Here is a 17,648-nt window from a genome sequence, read left to right on the forward strand (position 1 = left end):
TTCAGCATTGTTAAGAGGCTTTTTTTTGCTTTGTTTTCCACACTTAGATCTCTATCACATGTACTCAGACAAGATTAACAGTTGTCTAAACCAAATGTCAGATGCTCTGTACATCCACTATGTTCTGTGTCTTTTCACTTTTTATTACTCGTGTCTCGTTCTGGATTCTCCTTAATGTGCTATGTGACATCTTCCAGTAGCCCTTCCCATTTTTTCCCACTGGGGAGGGGTAAAGGCAAAAGGAAGCAAACTTTGTAGGGAACAATGAGTGTCTGAGCAGCTGTAGGACAGAAAACAGCTGTGGGAAGAGAGTGGATGATGACCAGCGGTTACTGATGTAGGACTTTATGTAGGAGTTTATTCCCAGCAAACAGGATCTATTTCAGGTGGAATATTTTTCACCACTTAATTTAACTATAGCTGTTGTCATTGCTATTACAAGAGCAGGTAGTGTGGATGGAGTTGTGTAAACTTTCCAGTGCAACGTCATCTTTGAAAGCAATCCTATTACGGTAAGAAATTTCTACTTGAATAATCCTTCTGTCAGCAGAAATCTGAAAAATGTCTTTGCCAAGCATCTATTGCCGCCATATAATTAATGCATATGTACATTTAGCTGACGCAAACTGCATACTTTAAGACCACAACCAAACTTTTTACATATGAGTTTATATGTTTATAAATAGTGACATTTTTGGAGTTTCACAGGAGTTTTTGTCAGTGTGTCCAGTAGAAGTTTCCATATGGCTTTTTAATAGTTTAGTTAAATTCCATTGCTCTCACTTTGGAATAAATCAGACTTTGACTATATACCATCATTAAAAACAGTAATACTTTATTTAGAAAAGTTAACCTTTATTAAAGATATTTATTCCTCGTGTTCATGCGTTATTGTACATCACATCAAGACTATCAGCAAAGAAATTAAAAATGAATAAAAGCTTCGGTATTTAGCACAGTGTTCGTAAAATGTTATTTATGTTATTGTGAAGACAAGTATTTCCACTATTTTAAGGATGACCTACATTCAGTCAGACTCGAACCCTTTTATGTCCTTTTCAGGTCTGTTTTCTTCTACTCGTGGGATTCTGTGTGGTTGACATGACCCACACTACCATACATATGTTTTTAGTATAGTTTGGTATATACTGCATAACACTGTTGCACGCTGGTGTTGAGAAGCAATTTCCTTTTCCCATTTGAAACAACTAGAGTATGATCCTACTGGGACTGTTCTAAATTTCCTTTCGGTCATAGATCGCCATCAATGATGTAACTCTAGACTCAGTAGTTTTGCAGACTGACAGCGTTCTCTGTCTTGCATAACAAATACTAGACCTTGGTTAGGTTAGGTTTCAGAGGTTTTCCATTAGTTTGAATAGGAAACCATGTGACTGCCTTAATGAAGCAATTTTGAGTAAGATTTATTGATTTCAGACGGTAACGGGCACTATTAGCTAATGGCGCTCTCAGAAGGTTTTCAGGGTTACATGATAATTGGCACCAAGTGGTGTCTGTCTCATTTTAGTATTCTCTAAGGGATGGAAGAGGGACCTGATAATTGTGTGGTGAGTTTTTAAGACCAGAAACAATAGTTTGATAGACATTCATTAATTATTTGACAAGGAGAGAGAAACCTTCTTGTCGAGGCTGTTTATTATTGAAACTGCATATTTACAGAACAGTACATTTTAATGACTCTTTGTTTGTTACCTGAATGCAATTATAGATGAAGCAATTATTGCATAAAATGAAATAAATACAGAAAAGGAGACTCTGCATCTTCTCTGCAGGGTTGTTTCTTTTCATCTACACTCATTTGTCTAGTAATATTGGGGGGAAAAAAATGTAAGTGAAAGTTGGGACTATATTATGTCTAACACAAACAAACTAAACTGTAAGTTCACCTTAAAGGGCTCATATTTTGCTAAACCCACTTTTATTAGTCTTTGGTTCATTTATTTGTGTATTTGGACTAGGGCTGGGCGATAAATCGAATTAATTCGCCTTTTTAAAAATAGACTATTTGAAAAAATGCAAAATCGCAAAATTGAGGCGAGCTTAAATAAATAACTATACAGATTCGTCTCCTGCCTTTCATGACTTGAGCACTGGCATTTGGTTCTGCCTCTTACGCCTTTCCGCCAAAACAATCACGCCCCCGCCATGGCGGACACAACACAAGCCGAAGAGTTGGTAGCTAGAAAAGGGACTCATGTTACGTCGATTATATGGAAATGGTTCGGATTTGACAAGACCGACGCAGAGCAAACTACAGTCGTGTGCAAGGTTTGCAGAAGTAAGGTGAAAACGAAGAGTAGCAGCACAACTAACCTCTTTCAGCACCTCCGGCAGAGACACCCTAAAGAATGGGAAGAGTGCTCACAGCTGCGGGAGTGCGGCGTAGCTAGCGCTAGCCATGGCAAACACGCCGCAAAGAAACAACAAACTTTAGCCGCATCATTTTCTTGTGCCGTGCCATATGATAAGTCAGGGGCACGATGGATTAAAATCGATTAAAATCGTAATCGTCCAAGATGACCAAAAAAATCGAGATTTTATTTTTTGGCCATATCGCCCAGCCCTAATTTGGACCCTAATAGTTCAAGAAGTTTGAATTTGAACCCTCCAGGTGCTGCAAAGCTATCTTTATATTCATTTTGGCAAAAATCAAGTGGATTTCTACAACCCATTTTAATTCCTGCTTAATTGGTTACGTCTATAACTAGTTAAATCACGACATTTGCACATATAAAGTCAAGACTTCCAACAAACATTTCTCCGAGTACGGCATAATTGTTAGACAACAGCAGCAGTTGTAGTAACAACTTAAAATATGTCCAAGCTTCGAGCCAGTTACCTAAAATATTCAGTTGTTGGTTGTGTTAACCAACACAAGAGCAGCACGGTCAACAGCCTGGAGGGGGTGGGGCAAGATGGACCTGTGGAGTTGAATTAATGAAGAATTCAGACCCAAGCATAGCATTTACAGTTTATGTAGACCACAGGGAAATGTTTAAAATGCATAATTTCATTTAAAAAAAAAGCAAAATATCACTCCTTTGAAAAAAAATTTTCCCCACATATAACTGCTCCTTCATTTATTACCACTATTATGTAATTTATTTACCACCATTTATTAAGTTATCCTCTGCATTTTGCTGTTTTCAGAGAAAATCCTGTATTTTCCTATGTTTAATTTACTGATCATGTAAATGTTCATAGAAGTTCTGAGTAAATTCAAAGGATTAATTATAAAGATAGAGAAAACTTAGGAAAAAGTGACTTCTTCAGCAAAAGATATGAAAACAAGTGCCTACAAACAGTCAAACTACATGGGTTTTATTGGAGAATCAAAGTCACAGAAGATGCAATGTTTCCATGTTCACTACGGAGCCTCTGAACGTCCAAATGGGTCATATCTAATGCAGCTGGAAAGCTGCAAAACTGCATTTTACCTGAATTATTTACATGTATCGATAGTAGCAGTGGTTCAGAAGTTCAGGATTTTAGATCAGTAGATGCTTTTGGTAGGTGGCAGCTGTTTAGATATTTGAAGTCTTTACTACACCTTAGATATAATTCATGCTATGTTCAGTGTATAAGATGTAGGTGTGATGTGATGGTATGTTTATTGCCCTTTGTGCATTGTTTTTCATGGTTGTTTCCTCAGTTCCACAAAGTTTCATGCTAATACTCTGAGGAAAACTCAAGAGAAGGAGAATAAGTTGTAATATTTAACTTCTGCGTTTCCAAGAACACACACTGAACAATAGACTAGAGGAAACTTCTTGGACTAGACACAAGAAATTCCATATAATCTTACTCAGGCCAGATCTTGGCACTTAATATAATAGCGTCTGACACTTCATATAGTGTAGTCTAGCTTTCATTTTCACTCTGTTTCTTTGTGACCTGAGCTGAATTCTGTGTATTCAGTCCCATTTATATTATTCTCATAGTTTCTGGTTGTATTGATGCAGTGACACAGTAATATGCAATGCAATAATGAAATGTGGTTCCTTGTCGAAGACATATTGCAGCAGCAGCATATTAAGCTATACTGCTGGATCAATTGAACAATGAAGTTGTCTTGTTCGTCCCCTACATTATGTCAACATATTTTAAGATTTCTTGTTTTTTTGTTTTTTTTTTTTTTTGTTTTCTTAAGAACAATATCCTGTCTGAAAAATATGTTGTGTACTGAAAATGCCGATGATTTAGTTCTCACATATGAGCTCAGTCCAGAATCCAGCCTCATGTGCACTGCCCATATATTAAGACAGATCACTGGGGAAGGCATCACAGACAGGCTGTGACACTGTTTATTTCCTGTTAGTGCCTCTGTCAGTACTGCTCACATAACTGCATTTCCTGCCAAGATATGTCAGCACTCTTATTCCCTGTCTATTTCAGTCACTGTGTCACACTCTCCATCTCTGTCCCATGCTGTCACTGCCTGCATGTCTCTGTGGGCCTTATACACCTGCTACATCCAAGCTGTGACACTGAAGTTATTTGGTGATACGGGTATCCAATAGTGCATTCACCTTTTAAATCGTCCCTTCAGAAATTGGGTCTTTATTTTGTATATTTTACTGTTTGCAAATACTGACACCTAAAATTAGGGATGCACCGATACTGATACCATTGTCAGGTATCGGGTCCGATACGCAGCGTGTGAACTTGTATTCATACTCGTAAAAGTAATCCGATACAACTGCACCGATGACACTTATGACAGCGTGACATTTGCAGTTAAGTGCAGCAGGAGTAATGTCAGCAGTGTGGAGATTTTTCAAAATAAATGATGGTGACAAAAGTAACACTGACTACAAGTAACGTTAAAGACACAGACGGATACGGACGGAGCGTTCTGTCCGTCCTCTGCATACATTCCATCTGTTTTCCAGGTGCTTGCAAATGCGTACCTAGGCGGATAATACCACCGAGAACCATGGAGGTAGAGGATCTGTTCAAAGAGCGACTGTGTGAGTTAGAGAAAAGCTACTGACAGATTTATGACAACTACCCTCATCAATATCAACATCAACATTAGTATCACATTAGTTACCTCTGTCATCTCCATGTTTATTATTACTGACTTTCTTCTTCTCAAAAAACTTTACTTTTCTTCTTGGTATTTGTCCAGTATGGTTAATTAAGAGCAGCACCCCCTAGTGGATTGATTGAGAAACGCTCATTCCAACGCATTAAATGTCAGTAGCAGCACCTTGTTCCAGTCAGACTAATGACAACGACAATAAAGCACATTTTCAAAAGTAACTAAGAACTGTAATGGTAATATTAAGGACTCATATCGTTACTCGGTATCAGCAAGTACTTAAATGTAAGTACTTGTACTCGGACTGGAAAAAAGTGGTATCGGTGCATCCCTAACTAAAATCATGACCCATATTAACCCTTTCATGTATACTGGTCACTACAGTGGACAGCTATTCTACAGCTGTTCTCTTAAATATTCATGGATTTGTTTGTTTGTTTGTTTATTTTTGCACATATCTTCATTAAAGTTTTAAGACACTACATATCTTTTCTGACATGAATTGGTAATATTGTGTAGATCTCCCTTGAGCATACTCTCACCCCCAGAACTACAAGCCCCCCCCAGTTTTCACACAATTTATCTGTAAATACATGTTTCTTTGTTTCAAAAATTAAATGCAAGGTGTCCAGCTGAATGGACATTTTTGCAACTTCATGTAAAATAGGTTCATAAGATCATTTTTATTGTTATTCTTATTAGTAGTGGTAGTATGTCTTTTTTTTTAACTTTTTTTTGTTTTTCATATATTATTTATTTATTTTTCATAAGAAAATTTTCAACTGCATTGTTTTTTTCATGCCTAAAGAGGAATAAAAACACTCAGGAAAAACATCTTGATTACGGTTCTCATAATTCGTGCATGAAAGGGTTAAGGTAATGTTGGAGTTATATTTGAGCAGTGTTTAAACTGATGCATTTTTGATTGATTGTCAGTCATGTCTGCTAGTTTCATGTAGAAACTAGAAGGTTTTTCCTCTCAAATGAACTCTAATGACATGCATATTGGACTAATAATAGAAAAGAATGTATGTTAAAAGGATAAAGTGGACACTGGGGAAAAGCAGAAAGAGGATAAAGGTCTTAAATGTTCAACGTGTAAGATTTATGAGGAAGTAAGAACAGAAAAGTATAATATATAATATTGATAATTATGCTTTCTTCATTTATAAAGCAATTTTCAAGATTCATCATGTTTTCATTCGCTTCATAGAGGATGATGAAGGGGGTATTCAGTCGATTACCATTTTTTTTCTTCTCCACTACTTGTTAATAAATGTCAAGCACGGAAGTTTTAGTGTTTAAAATGCTGATAATACTAGAAAGTCATTCTGAGGGTGCATATATATCCTCCTAAAGTCCAACAGTCCTGAAATCCTAAAATTTTGAATTTATTTGTCAGTATATTTTACATGTGGACATGTAATATACACCAAATTTGAACCCATCAGTCACTGGATATGCAGGACCACACACCACACTGCAGACTAGGAGCAGTGGGCTGAGGTGCCTGGGGAGAAAATGGGGGGGGTTAAGTGTCTTGTTTAAAGACACATCAGCCAACAATTCCTCTGCTGGTCCAAAGAATTGAGTCAGTGACTCTTCAGTTAAAAGCTACTTCTCCAAACTTCTAGGCCACAGCTGCCCCCAGAGAGGACCCAGGACCTTATTGTTGGGAGGCATTAGCGCTAACCAGTGAGCCACCGTGCCTCGTATGTGGGATTTAAAGTCAGATCTTCTAGCCCAGGGGTCTCAAACATGCAGCCCACCAAAGGTTCCAGTGCGACCTGTGGGATGAATTAGCAAAGTGCGAAAATTTCACAGTCAAGGCTGCGGAACTCCTTTTTAGTTCAGGTTCCACATACAGACCAATATGATTTACAGAAAAATATTAACAGCAGAATAACCTACAAAAAGAGTGACTCCGTGTTTTCTTCTCTGTTTGATGTGAAAAAAATATTACACTATGCCTATAAATAATGACAACTTCAAATTTTTGTCCTTCTTTTAGTGCAAAAAAATAACATTAAATTATGAAAATACTTACATTTACAAACTATCCTGTAACAATAAAATGTGAATAATCTGAACAAATATGAACAACCTGAAATGTGTAAAGAAAATTAAGCGCAATTTTAACAATTTTCTGCCTGTTACTCAGTGTTTAGTGTCTTTGTGGCAGGTACTTCAGGGCAAACATAGAGCTGACAAGCCACTCCAGGACCTACAAAAACTGAAGTCAAGGTCGTCATCAAGACTGATGGAGGAACAACAGTCTCTTTGTAGATTCAATCCATAATGCACATGTCGAAATGATAAGTTGAGGCATAATATTGTTAAAATTGCACTTATTTTTTTAAAGAAATTTAATTTTTTTCAGGTTATTCACATCTTTGTTGTTTGGATAGTTTGTAAAAGGAAGTATTTTCATAATTTAATGTTTGTTTGTTTTTTTGCATTAAAACAAAGACAAAGGAGTTGTCATTATTTATAGGTTAATCTGCTATTATTTTACTGGTCCAGCCCACTGGAGATCAAATTGGGCTGAATGTGGGCCCTGAAAGAAAATGAGTTTGAGACCTCTGCTCTAGCCACTTTCCAATCTGGTAACCTCCTATCTTTCACTGGGTTATCTGTAAGATATCTTGGCTGGACAATCAAAGACCTCAATATTAAAACAAACAATAAAAATTACAGCCACTGTCCCTTTTTATGCTTAATGGGTTCATCTTTGGCTTCTGACCCTCTCTACTACCAAGTTTCAGGATAAACAGTGCAGAAGTTTTTGCTGAAGTCCTCTAAAATATAGGGACTTAAACAATAACGATCACATTACTAGGAGGATGCAACAGAGACCTGTCAATTTTGGGCCGAACAGCCAGATGTCTCATTTGTTTTTGGTCTGTTCAGTTGCAGTATAATAAGTGTGCATTCTCTATTTTACTGGCTACACTGTTTTTGTCTTATGTTCTTGCCTGTTTAACTGTCAAGGGTGTTTCCCAGTGCATGCCAAAACAGGCTGTAACTCATCTTATATTGTCTCTGAATATTAATCTACAAGTAATGACATCTGCATAATATCTGTAAGCTGCCGCAAATAATTATTTCCTGTTTCTATTTTTGAGGTCAAACATGAATCTTTGAGTCTTCAAACACTGACAACGCTGCAGCAGCGAGCCACCATGAACGCCTCGGCCTCTTCGTCCCTCAATGGCACCCCGCTCTGCTACTCCATCAACAGTCCCCCTTTTAACTACCACCCCACCATTGCCTCAGCCAACTTCTCAATCATCTTTGGAACTCTGGGAGTCGCTTCCAATCTAATTGCATTTATAGTTCTCATCAAATCCTTCCGGCGAACGCAGAGCCGCTCACGGTCCTTCTTCCTTATCTTCCTGGGGGGACTGGTGATCACTGACTTCATGGGTCTTCTAGTCACAGCCTCCATCGTCATTTCCTTTCACGTGACACACTTTAACTGGCGGGAGTTGGACCCCCACTGCCATTTCTGCAACTTTATGGGAATGTCCATGGTCTTTTACGGACTGTGCCCACTATTGCTTGGTGCCGCAATGGCTGTGGAGCGCTTCATTGGCATCAACCGTCCATTTGCACGCTCCACCAGCATGCCCAAGACCCGAACAATCTCCATGGTGCTGATGGTGTGGTTGATTGCAGGCTGCATAACTTTACTTCCCCTAATGGGCATTGGGAGTTACCACATGCAGATGCCAGGCTCCTGGTGTTTTTTCAACATAAGCGCCGATGGAACTGACCTGGCCTTCTCGTTGTTGTTCTCACTGGTCGGGCTGATATCCATCACTGTGTCATTTTTGTTGAACACAGTGAGCGTGGTAACCTTAATCAAAGTGTGCTGTGGACAGGATAGGACACAACGTCGGCGAGATCATGAAATTGAGATGATGGTGCAGCTCATCCTGATCATGGTCATTGCTTCAATCTGCTGGTGTCCCCTCCTGGTGAGTTTGTTCAGTAAAAATGGACTAATTACATATATGTAATATATTTAGATCATATTTTTGTGGAACAACAGGCAAAAAAGATGCAAAAAATCCAGCTTAAAGTTTTCTTGTGTGTTCTGTTGTGGCCAGAATTCTTGGCGGTGACACATGTTTGGTTTTGCAAGCTTTGCTGCTTCACTTTTTTAGATTTTCCATGTGATTCTGAAGTCCACTGAGCAGTAGTTATCAGCGTTTTACTAATTTCAGTGACTTTTCTCAGCAAACAAATCACATTTATGCAAAGTGTCAATTTGTGTCACTGCCAAAATGTTTGGCTATGACTAACTTTTAGTGCTCAAAGTGGCCTCAAAAATGTCAAAGTCCTTCATTAGAGCTTGGAGAAAAAAAAATCCACACTCAAAGGTAGTAGGTAGAGTCACTATAAAATGGAAAAAGAAGAGGACGTCTGGGGGAAAGAGAAGCTGTACAAACTTGGTGGGGGTCCATCTTCTATAGACATAAATGGCTTATTCTAATGCAACAAAAAATTATAAACAAAACATAATGAAAGCATAATTACTGATATGTGTGTGATGCTCCATTTTCTACAACTAGTGGCCCTTAAATGTTTCATTTTCAGAGAATGTATAGATTTATCGATCTGAATTCCAGTTCTCTGTGCTGCCTCTGTCAAATTTACATCTACTGTAGATGATCTTGGCACCAACTACAAAATATATCCACTCAATATGGTCTCAAGAACTTAGTCACTTTGACAAAAAATTATGTGACATCAGTTAGTTCTTGTATATATATATATATATATATATATATGTATATATGTGTGTGTGTGTGTGTGTGTGTGTGTGTCTTAGCTGTTGAATTACACCACTCACAAAAAAAACACTGGCTACTTTAAGGTCGATACAGACTGTGATTAATGATTAAGTTCTTTATTCTCTGTGCAGTAAAATTCCTCAACACAGCCTTTTGCATACCATTCCCCTATAAAACACATTTATCCACCTCATCACTCTTATGCTGAAGTGCTTCTGAGCCAAAAGGTTCTGGAGTTCACTGTGCTTAATTTTAAGCTGTTGTGGGCCATCGCAGCCCCACAGGGAGCTCTACCCTGTTTCTATGTGTATAAATGCATGTGGGCCTCTGGAACTCCAGTTTTCTGTGGCTGTCAGCGCTGTGATAAGACCTGTGTCCTGTTGGCTGGGGACCGGAGGGAAAGGTCTGTTCATGCACTTTTCCTGTTGTCCTCTATATACACGGGGTGTGATGTTAGCAGTGTATTAACTCATTTGACCATGAAACTAGTAGAACAGGACTGTTCCCTGCAAATCTGCCCTTAAAACAGTGCTCTTTCACTGGAACTATATATGCACGTTTAGTTCTTTCAATTCATAAACTTTTCTAAACTTTTTTTTTTTTTTACATAGTATTAGGCCTACTACTTAAAAAACATTACTTTAGTGAAACCTTGAAAACCATGACCCAATCTGACTTCAGCTTCTGTTTTTATCAGCTTTGCCCTTCAAAATGTTGAACCCTAATGAGCCATCACAAGATCCTAAGCTTCTATACCCCACATCCCTTCTGTATGCTTCATTGCTCCACAGCAATGCTGACTCTAAACTAGCCGTTTTGGTAAAGCCCAAGATAAAAGACCCTCTTACTGCTTTATTTGAGATGATGCACATCGGCTTTAACACATGGGTGAAACCAGCACCTTTAAAGGAAAACAACTTGGGTTTTGTTCTTGTGGGTGAAGAATTGAAATTTGTTGGCTGTATTAGGATAACAGTGTAGATATAAGGTAAGTGGTTTAGAAATTAGCAGCATTAGTTTAATGTGACAACAAACATGAGTGGTCAAAAGAAAATACAGAATAGAGAGGTGAAGTGCTGTTCTTTATGTGCACCAAAGGAAACTGGCAGTTAATGGTAAGAAACCAGTCATTTTTGACCCTATTTAAATAATCCCTTTCACATTTATGATGTTTGACAGTTTAAAAGATCATTTTACAAGTCAAGAAAGTCACAGTCTGTTATAAAACTGTTTATGTACCAGACTGGGAAAATACGTAAATAGAAAAACTACACACCTGTAAGTCATGGTGTGACGTGATCATAACTGTCTCTTTTCAGTCTGTTCTGAGTCACTGATGTCTCTACAGGTTCAACATGGCCAGACTTGTAGTGACTTTAATCTCCATTGATACTTAATCACCTTCCTCTGAAAGGATGAGGTGAAATATACAAGCTGATGTGTATCATGTGCAACAAGAGATACAGTTCACTGAGTCATTTCACACAATATTAGAGGTTACTTTACTGTCTTTACCACAGACTGACTTCACTGGCTTATTATATAATTTCCCATTTACTTATAATGGGCACAATTTCAAATGTCTGTGGCAACAGAACTACTGGGTGAATTCATACCAAATTTGGTTTATAGATTTCCAGAGATGCATAATATATGTCATTACATTTTGGGAAAATTAGGTCAAAGTTAAAATTTTTTATGAATTTCTAAATTCTTTTTTTTTCCCCATTTACTTGTAATGGGTGAGATTTCACATGTCTGTAGCAGCAAAACTACTGGTTGAATTCATATCAAATTTGATTTATAGATTGCCAATGATCCAGAATAGATGTCATTACATTTTGGGAAAGGTAGGTCAAAGCTTACATTTTTTAGGAATTTAGAAAAATCTTTTTCTTTTCTCCCATTTGCTTATAATGGCCGAAATTTCACATGTCTGAAAAAACATCAGTTTTGTTTCAATTTACTTCAGCATATCAATTGCATATATAGAGGCAATTGATATGCTGACATCAGAACATGCATAGACATGATGACATCAGCTCAATCGATGCCGAAATAAGCTACAATATGTGTGAGGGGTGGGGTTTATTGTGCCTGGAACCACTTGTATTTTAAATAGAAAAAAATCATTATATGTGTTAATGCTGATGCATTTAAATCAGGATAACAAATTATTAGCTTCTCACCACTGGCCTTCACTTCTTTATTCATAATTATATCAGAACATCGTAAATCATGTATATCATGTTCATTATTTTACCGCTCATGTTTCTGCAAAACTCAACTTGTGATAAATCTTAGTTGTCCTTTAGGTACAAAAGATTAATCTGCTGACTATTCTCCTGAAGTGTCGTGTTAAATATATTATTATAAAAACAGCAACAAGTCCGTTGGGGCAAGAATATGCATTTATACATAAGGAATTTCTTAGTATTCTACATAGCAATCATTCTGCTGGTTGTTATCGAGAATGCGTATTTTTATGGGGCTACAATCTGTTCACGTAGTGGAAAGTTAATGTGAATAATATGTGTAAAATTCTTACATACAGTCGCGGAAAAAATTATTAGACCATCAAAAGTCATCAAAAACAATGGTTATGCAATCTAGTATGGTGTGACAAAAACAGACAGGAAAGAAAACATGGAATGCCTAAAAACACTGTTTTTGTCAGTATACTGCCATAGGTATTGATGTAAGAACTGAAGTGATTTTGTTTTTTATCAAGAAAACATGGAAAATGTCTAGATATCAGCTCTGAAATTAAACTCTTATGCGCTATTTTTGTTGTTAGCATTATATTTATGCAAACAAATGTACCTTTAGTTGTACCAGGCATTAAAATAATCATCCCACTCCTTTTCAAATGTTTTCCTTTCTTTTTATATAAATCTTTTTGTTGTTTGGTTTTAATGTTATATTCAAAATAAACAAAGAAAAAAACAAGAAATTGAAGAAAACAAGGGTGGTCTAATAATTTTTTTCCACAACTGTACGTTACATATTGCACCCTTGGTTGTGTTCTCATATTAGTTCCATGAAAAACCTACTCACTAGGCTGTCATTATATGTGGGTGAGTGGGTCATTGTAGCATTTTTACATGATTACAGCCACTTACACTGCAATGATGTAATAAGCCCAGTAAAAATAACTTGTGGCTGCCAAGACATATTTTTGACCAATTCTTTAGACAAGGGAAAGTCAATGGAAACTGACTGAAGCAAGTATTTCCCTGCAGTCCTTTCTAACCTTAGTTGTGTGACACCCCGCACAGATATATATTTTGATGAGCGCTGTGACTGCCGATCCTGTAAACGCTGAAATTGTTTTGTTCTACATTCGAATGGCCACCTGCAATCAGATATTTGACCCCTGGATATACATCATGTGTCAAGTGTCCAAACTAAGGCGAGTAAAATGAAAATGAAAAAGAATCACCTCAAAAAGTTGTAACAATAACATGCCTTATCATCACTGCTCACCCCCCCCCCCCCCCCCCCCCCCCCCCCCCCCCCCATCATAACTTTGGGCTGTGGCATGTCCTGAATATCTTCCAACACACTATGCAAGTTTCCCTGATGCATTTCAGCTTTTATCTTTTTCACATGAACTCACATTATTTTTTGGGAGCATGCTTCACAGTGCAGCATGTGTCCTTTCTTGGATTTCTGCTGCTGTGTACATTCCATATCATCCTCATTTTAGTCAACTGATAAACATTTCAGATAAGAAGTTTCAGCCTTTTGTCATGTTTGTTCATTGCCTTTGTGCCTGTTTTCATTCACTGAAACTAACACAGATGGTTTCCAGTCTAAACCGTGCACCTAATGATCTGCAGATTGTTGTTCTGTTTGCACAAACATCTTTTAGATGCTGAGAAACAGATAAGCATTAATCCTGAAGAAATTTGCACAGGCCAAGTAAACAAAGTCCCTGAATACTGCTATGTAACTATGCATGTTATCTGCAGTCAAGCTTAGTTGATGCCCAGAGCTTGACATAGCCAGTTTGCCTGTAAGCAAAACCATAATGTTACCTCTTTGAAGGTAGTATTTAACCATTAAGCTGGAAAACTGTGGTTCTTTCTTCCACTTGTGAACCTTTGCCACTGACAAACATTTGCCTAACAAAAAACTTGATTTGCGCCAAGGTTATTATCGTTAACAAAAACAAATGAAATGACCAAAACTAGAATTGTAAAAACATTTTCAACCTTTTAACTGAAATAAATACAAATTAAAATTAAAACAAAAAATGGTAACTGACTGAAACTGTATTGTGTGCTTACAAAACTAACTAAAACTTATAAAAATTATGGATAAAATTCCCTTCATTTTTGTCTTTGCCACAGTCGGATTGATATGAAATTGATTTATTTACCACAAGCAATTTTAGCTGGCGGCACTATACAACACTTAACAGTCCATCACTTCTCGTCCCCACTCTACCTGGAAACATGGAAACTAAAGTTGGGATAAAGCAGCAGAGTCTTGTATGGGATTTATGTGAATATGACAGCGAAAAAAATAAAAGATATGAGAAAACTGAACTAAAACTAAGAATTTAGAAAATAACGAAAATGAAGATAAACTAACAAACCTGCTCTAAAAACGAATTAAAAGTAACTGAATTAGAGAAAAAAAAGTCAAAACTGAATAAAACTAAACTGTAATGAAAAATCCAAAACTATTATAACCTTGATTTGCACTTAATTTCAACAGCATACATTACATGCAAAAGTTTAGTATAAACACAAGTTTAGGTAACTGTTTGACTATAAACCACAAGTTTGACTTTTGACACCAGCTTCAAGGTAGGGTAGGAGATCCTGGAAAAGTGGTTCAAGCGAGCTACATTTTGTAAATACACAATTCAAAAATCCAAACCCCTTTCTTCTGACATCCCCTGAAGCCACGCCTCCAGAGTATTGTATTGTACCAGAGGTGGGAGGGGGGAGGGTCAAATGGCAGTTGAATTTGATAGACATATCACCATTCAATCATTTCGATGGGCCGGTTAAAATGATTGGATGGTGTTTTTTCAGTCCGGTCCGTTCCACATGTGACTACATATTTTTTTATTTTTGTCTTAGAGCATTTAATTAATTGGTTGCAATCGGGGTGTGAAGGGGATTTAAAGCAATATAGTAAAAAATGCACCAGGAAAACATCTCCTACCCAACCTTTAATTTGGAATAGAGACAACAATAAGACTGTCATTCCTAAAGGAGCTTGTTAGCATGTTTTACCCCCACAAGAGACGGCTGGGCTAATGCTAATAAGGCGATGCCGCACATAAAATGCTGCTGCTTAACTAAAGCGGGAGCATAATTGTGTAGCAGCAGTCACTGCCTCACGAGAGCTTACAGATAAATTAGCTTATACCATTCCCTGGTTGGACACACATACAGTATGCATGTGTGTGTGTGTTGGCGTGCATTTGCATAATTAACCAGTTTCATCTTTTTCCTCTTATTCCAATCTCTGATTTCTACTTTTAACTCTAATTTGCTCTTGTGATTTCCTTCTCTTTTCTGTAACTGTCCAACCTCCGTGTTTCTCATCTGCTTCTACATTCCATTGCTACCCACACTTTTTCCATCTTTTCTTTTTTTGTTTCCTCCCATCATACCTTTGACTCTATCCTTATTCTTTCGTCTCTCTACTACCAGGTCTTTATTGCACAAACTGTGCTCTCCGGAAGTCGCCTCCAGATCAGGTACCTATTGCTATGGATACGCTTCGCCACCTGGAACCAGATCCTGGACCCGTGGGTATACATCCTGTTTCGCAGGGCAGTTCTTAGGAGAATCCACCCCCGCCTCGACTGGTCCCGGGGCTCCATCATGACCTTGTACCCGTCCTTCAGCGACACCGTCCGCAGATTCACACGTCCCTCACTTGGGAGCGCCCTCAGCCAGGACGACTCAGGGGAAACTGAAAAGTCAAACGCAACATCACCATCTACCCTGAAGCCCCGTTCTCCTTCTCAGTAATTTGAAATCAGATGCCCCTGTTACTTTTAAAAGGAGTAAAGTGGTATTACATTATGTGTCTGACTGTGCTCTATGATGACTTTCAATACTGACAGGATAAAATGAGGAGGATTACACCATCAGTTTGGACTTTGTTTTGTCAAAGCATGTTATCCTAATGTTTCGCATGATTGGCAATAACAAAAAGAAACAAGGAAAGAGCTGACATTTGATTGGTAATTGATTCCTAATAGATAGTTACATCCAAAACATTTCCAAGAGGCTTCATATATTAATATATACACAGCACTAACATCACCAACAGATTTAGCCCTATTTCCATGTACAGCTCTTTTTGCATGCATTATTCCATCCAGTGATATTTCAGATATTTTATTATAGTGAATAAGTGCACTTTAAGTTCAATCAAGTAAATGTTATCGTCTGAAAAACTGTGCATTACTTTGCATATATTTTCTCTATGTCAGTGTTTGTGAAAGGTAGGAAAAAGGAAAATAATTTAACAAATTTAACTCATGAATTGGAACAAAAATGTATTTATTTCTGATGAAAGTATGTGTGCATGAAAGGATAAACTGATAAAAAATATATATATATATATATATATATATATATATATATATATATATATATATATATATATATATATACACAATGCTAAAGCTAGATATTCAGTATGATCTGTATGAGGATGCATTATTGAGTTGTCATTTACTTTGCCTGTTTTGACAGTATTATATGAATATCCGACTGTAGTAATATATTACTTGTTTCAAAAGCAGTGTTATGACTTTTTGATTCACTAGCTACATTACCAGTTTTGTGTCTAAAATAATTTGATGTTCTAAACTAAATGTATCCAAATTGCCAATGTTTGGATTTCAGTATACAGAATATATACAAATTTTTATGATCTCTATATTGTATTTAAGTAGAAATGTATTTTTACTGGTCATATCTGTGAAAAATTATTTAAGAAAAAAAAAAATTTGGTGTTTGGTGAAAAGACCCTCTAAATTTGGGACAGTGAATGATGAGAGAGAAAAATAAAGTTAATTGTTTTCCTTTATATTTCTACTTCTACTACCACTACTTCCAGGTTAGAAGATACACCTTCAGATATTTCTCCAATGCAGAGCCACCTGGGAGGCGACAGAATGATATAATAAAAGGTTTTCTGACCGCAGCTGAAATAAGAATGAGCCAACCAGCCAAGACCGATACAGAGTCCAAATATGGATAAACTGAATATTTCTGTCAGTAATGAAATATTTGTCCCCATAATATCAACTTCTCCCTCACGTTTCATCACTGGGCCTTAGTCCAGTGGTTCTGAGACTGGTATGTCTGCTCTAGAGCATCCATGACTCTCATAAATGTATAAATAAAATTTCAAGTTGCTTTTCACTGAGTGGGTATGACGAAATGGGAAGGAGGTAGAATCTTGTCCCCAAATCTGTTTAATGAAACCGTTGTACAATTTTTTATTTTTATTTTTTTTAATAATCTGTTTCAGTGATTACATGTTGTAAATCTTACATACTTTAATAAGATAATTTGGAAAACAAATGAGAAAAGTGCTGGTTAGCTGCATGATTTGAATGTATATGTTAAAGTGTTGTTATTATTATTGGTTTATGTACATTATATGATAGATTTATGTATCTTCCAGTAGAAAGATCCTGAAAAGTGAATGTATTGAAATGTGCAGACAGTGTTTTGAAGTATATCTGGTAGCTCAGAGACAAACTTTTGTTTTAATTAAAACCCATTCTCTCATTAATT

At 37.0% G+C, this 17,648-nt stretch overlaps 1 protein-coding gene across 2 annotated transcripts; it reads left to right on the plus strand.

Annotated features, from left to right (window-relative positions):
- The first annotated feature begins 265 nt into the window (after window positions 1–265).
- tbxa2r (thromboxane A2 receptor) lies at window positions 266–16,294 on the plus strand. 2 transcript variants are annotated; one of them, XM_030131366.1, is made up of 4 exons: window positions 266–512; window positions 8,191–9,045; window positions 13,143–13,276; window positions 15,540–15,856. In XM_030131366.1, the coding sequence occupies exons 2-4, from the start codon at window positions 8,248–8,250 to the stop codon at window positions 15,715–15,717; spliced, it is 1,110 nt and encodes a 369-aa protein (XP_029987226.1). In that variant the 5' UTR covers window positions 266–512; window positions 8,191–8,247; the 3' UTR covers window positions 15,718–15,856. The 2 variants fall into 2 exon arrangements, with proteins under 2 accessions (XP_029987226.1, XP_029987225.1); XM_030131365.1 differs by lacking the exon at window positions 13,143–13,276 and having other exon boundaries at window positions 15,540–16,294.
- The last annotated feature ends 1,354 nt before the right edge of the window (window positions 16,295–17,648 follow it).

The sequence above is a fragment of the Sphaeramia orbicularis genome, chromosome 4, assembly GCF_902148855.1.
Source record: "Sphaeramia orbicularis chromosome 4, fSphaOr1.1, whole genome shotgun sequence".
Classification (NCBI taxonomy): Eukaryota; Metazoa; Chordata; class Actinopteri; order Kurtiformes; family Apogonidae; genus Sphaeramia; species Sphaeramia orbicularis.

Bases quoted from the DNA above. Each gene is read 5' to 3' on its own strand.
- tbxa2r (XM_030131365.1), top strand. From the start codon at position 8,248: ATGAACGCCTCGGCCTCTTCGTCCCTCAATGGCACCCCGCTCTGCTAC. The intron at 9,046-15,539 runs GTGAGTTTGTTC...CTCTACTACCAG, and splicing joins TCTGCTGGTGTCCCCTCCTG to GTCTTTATTGCACAAACTGT.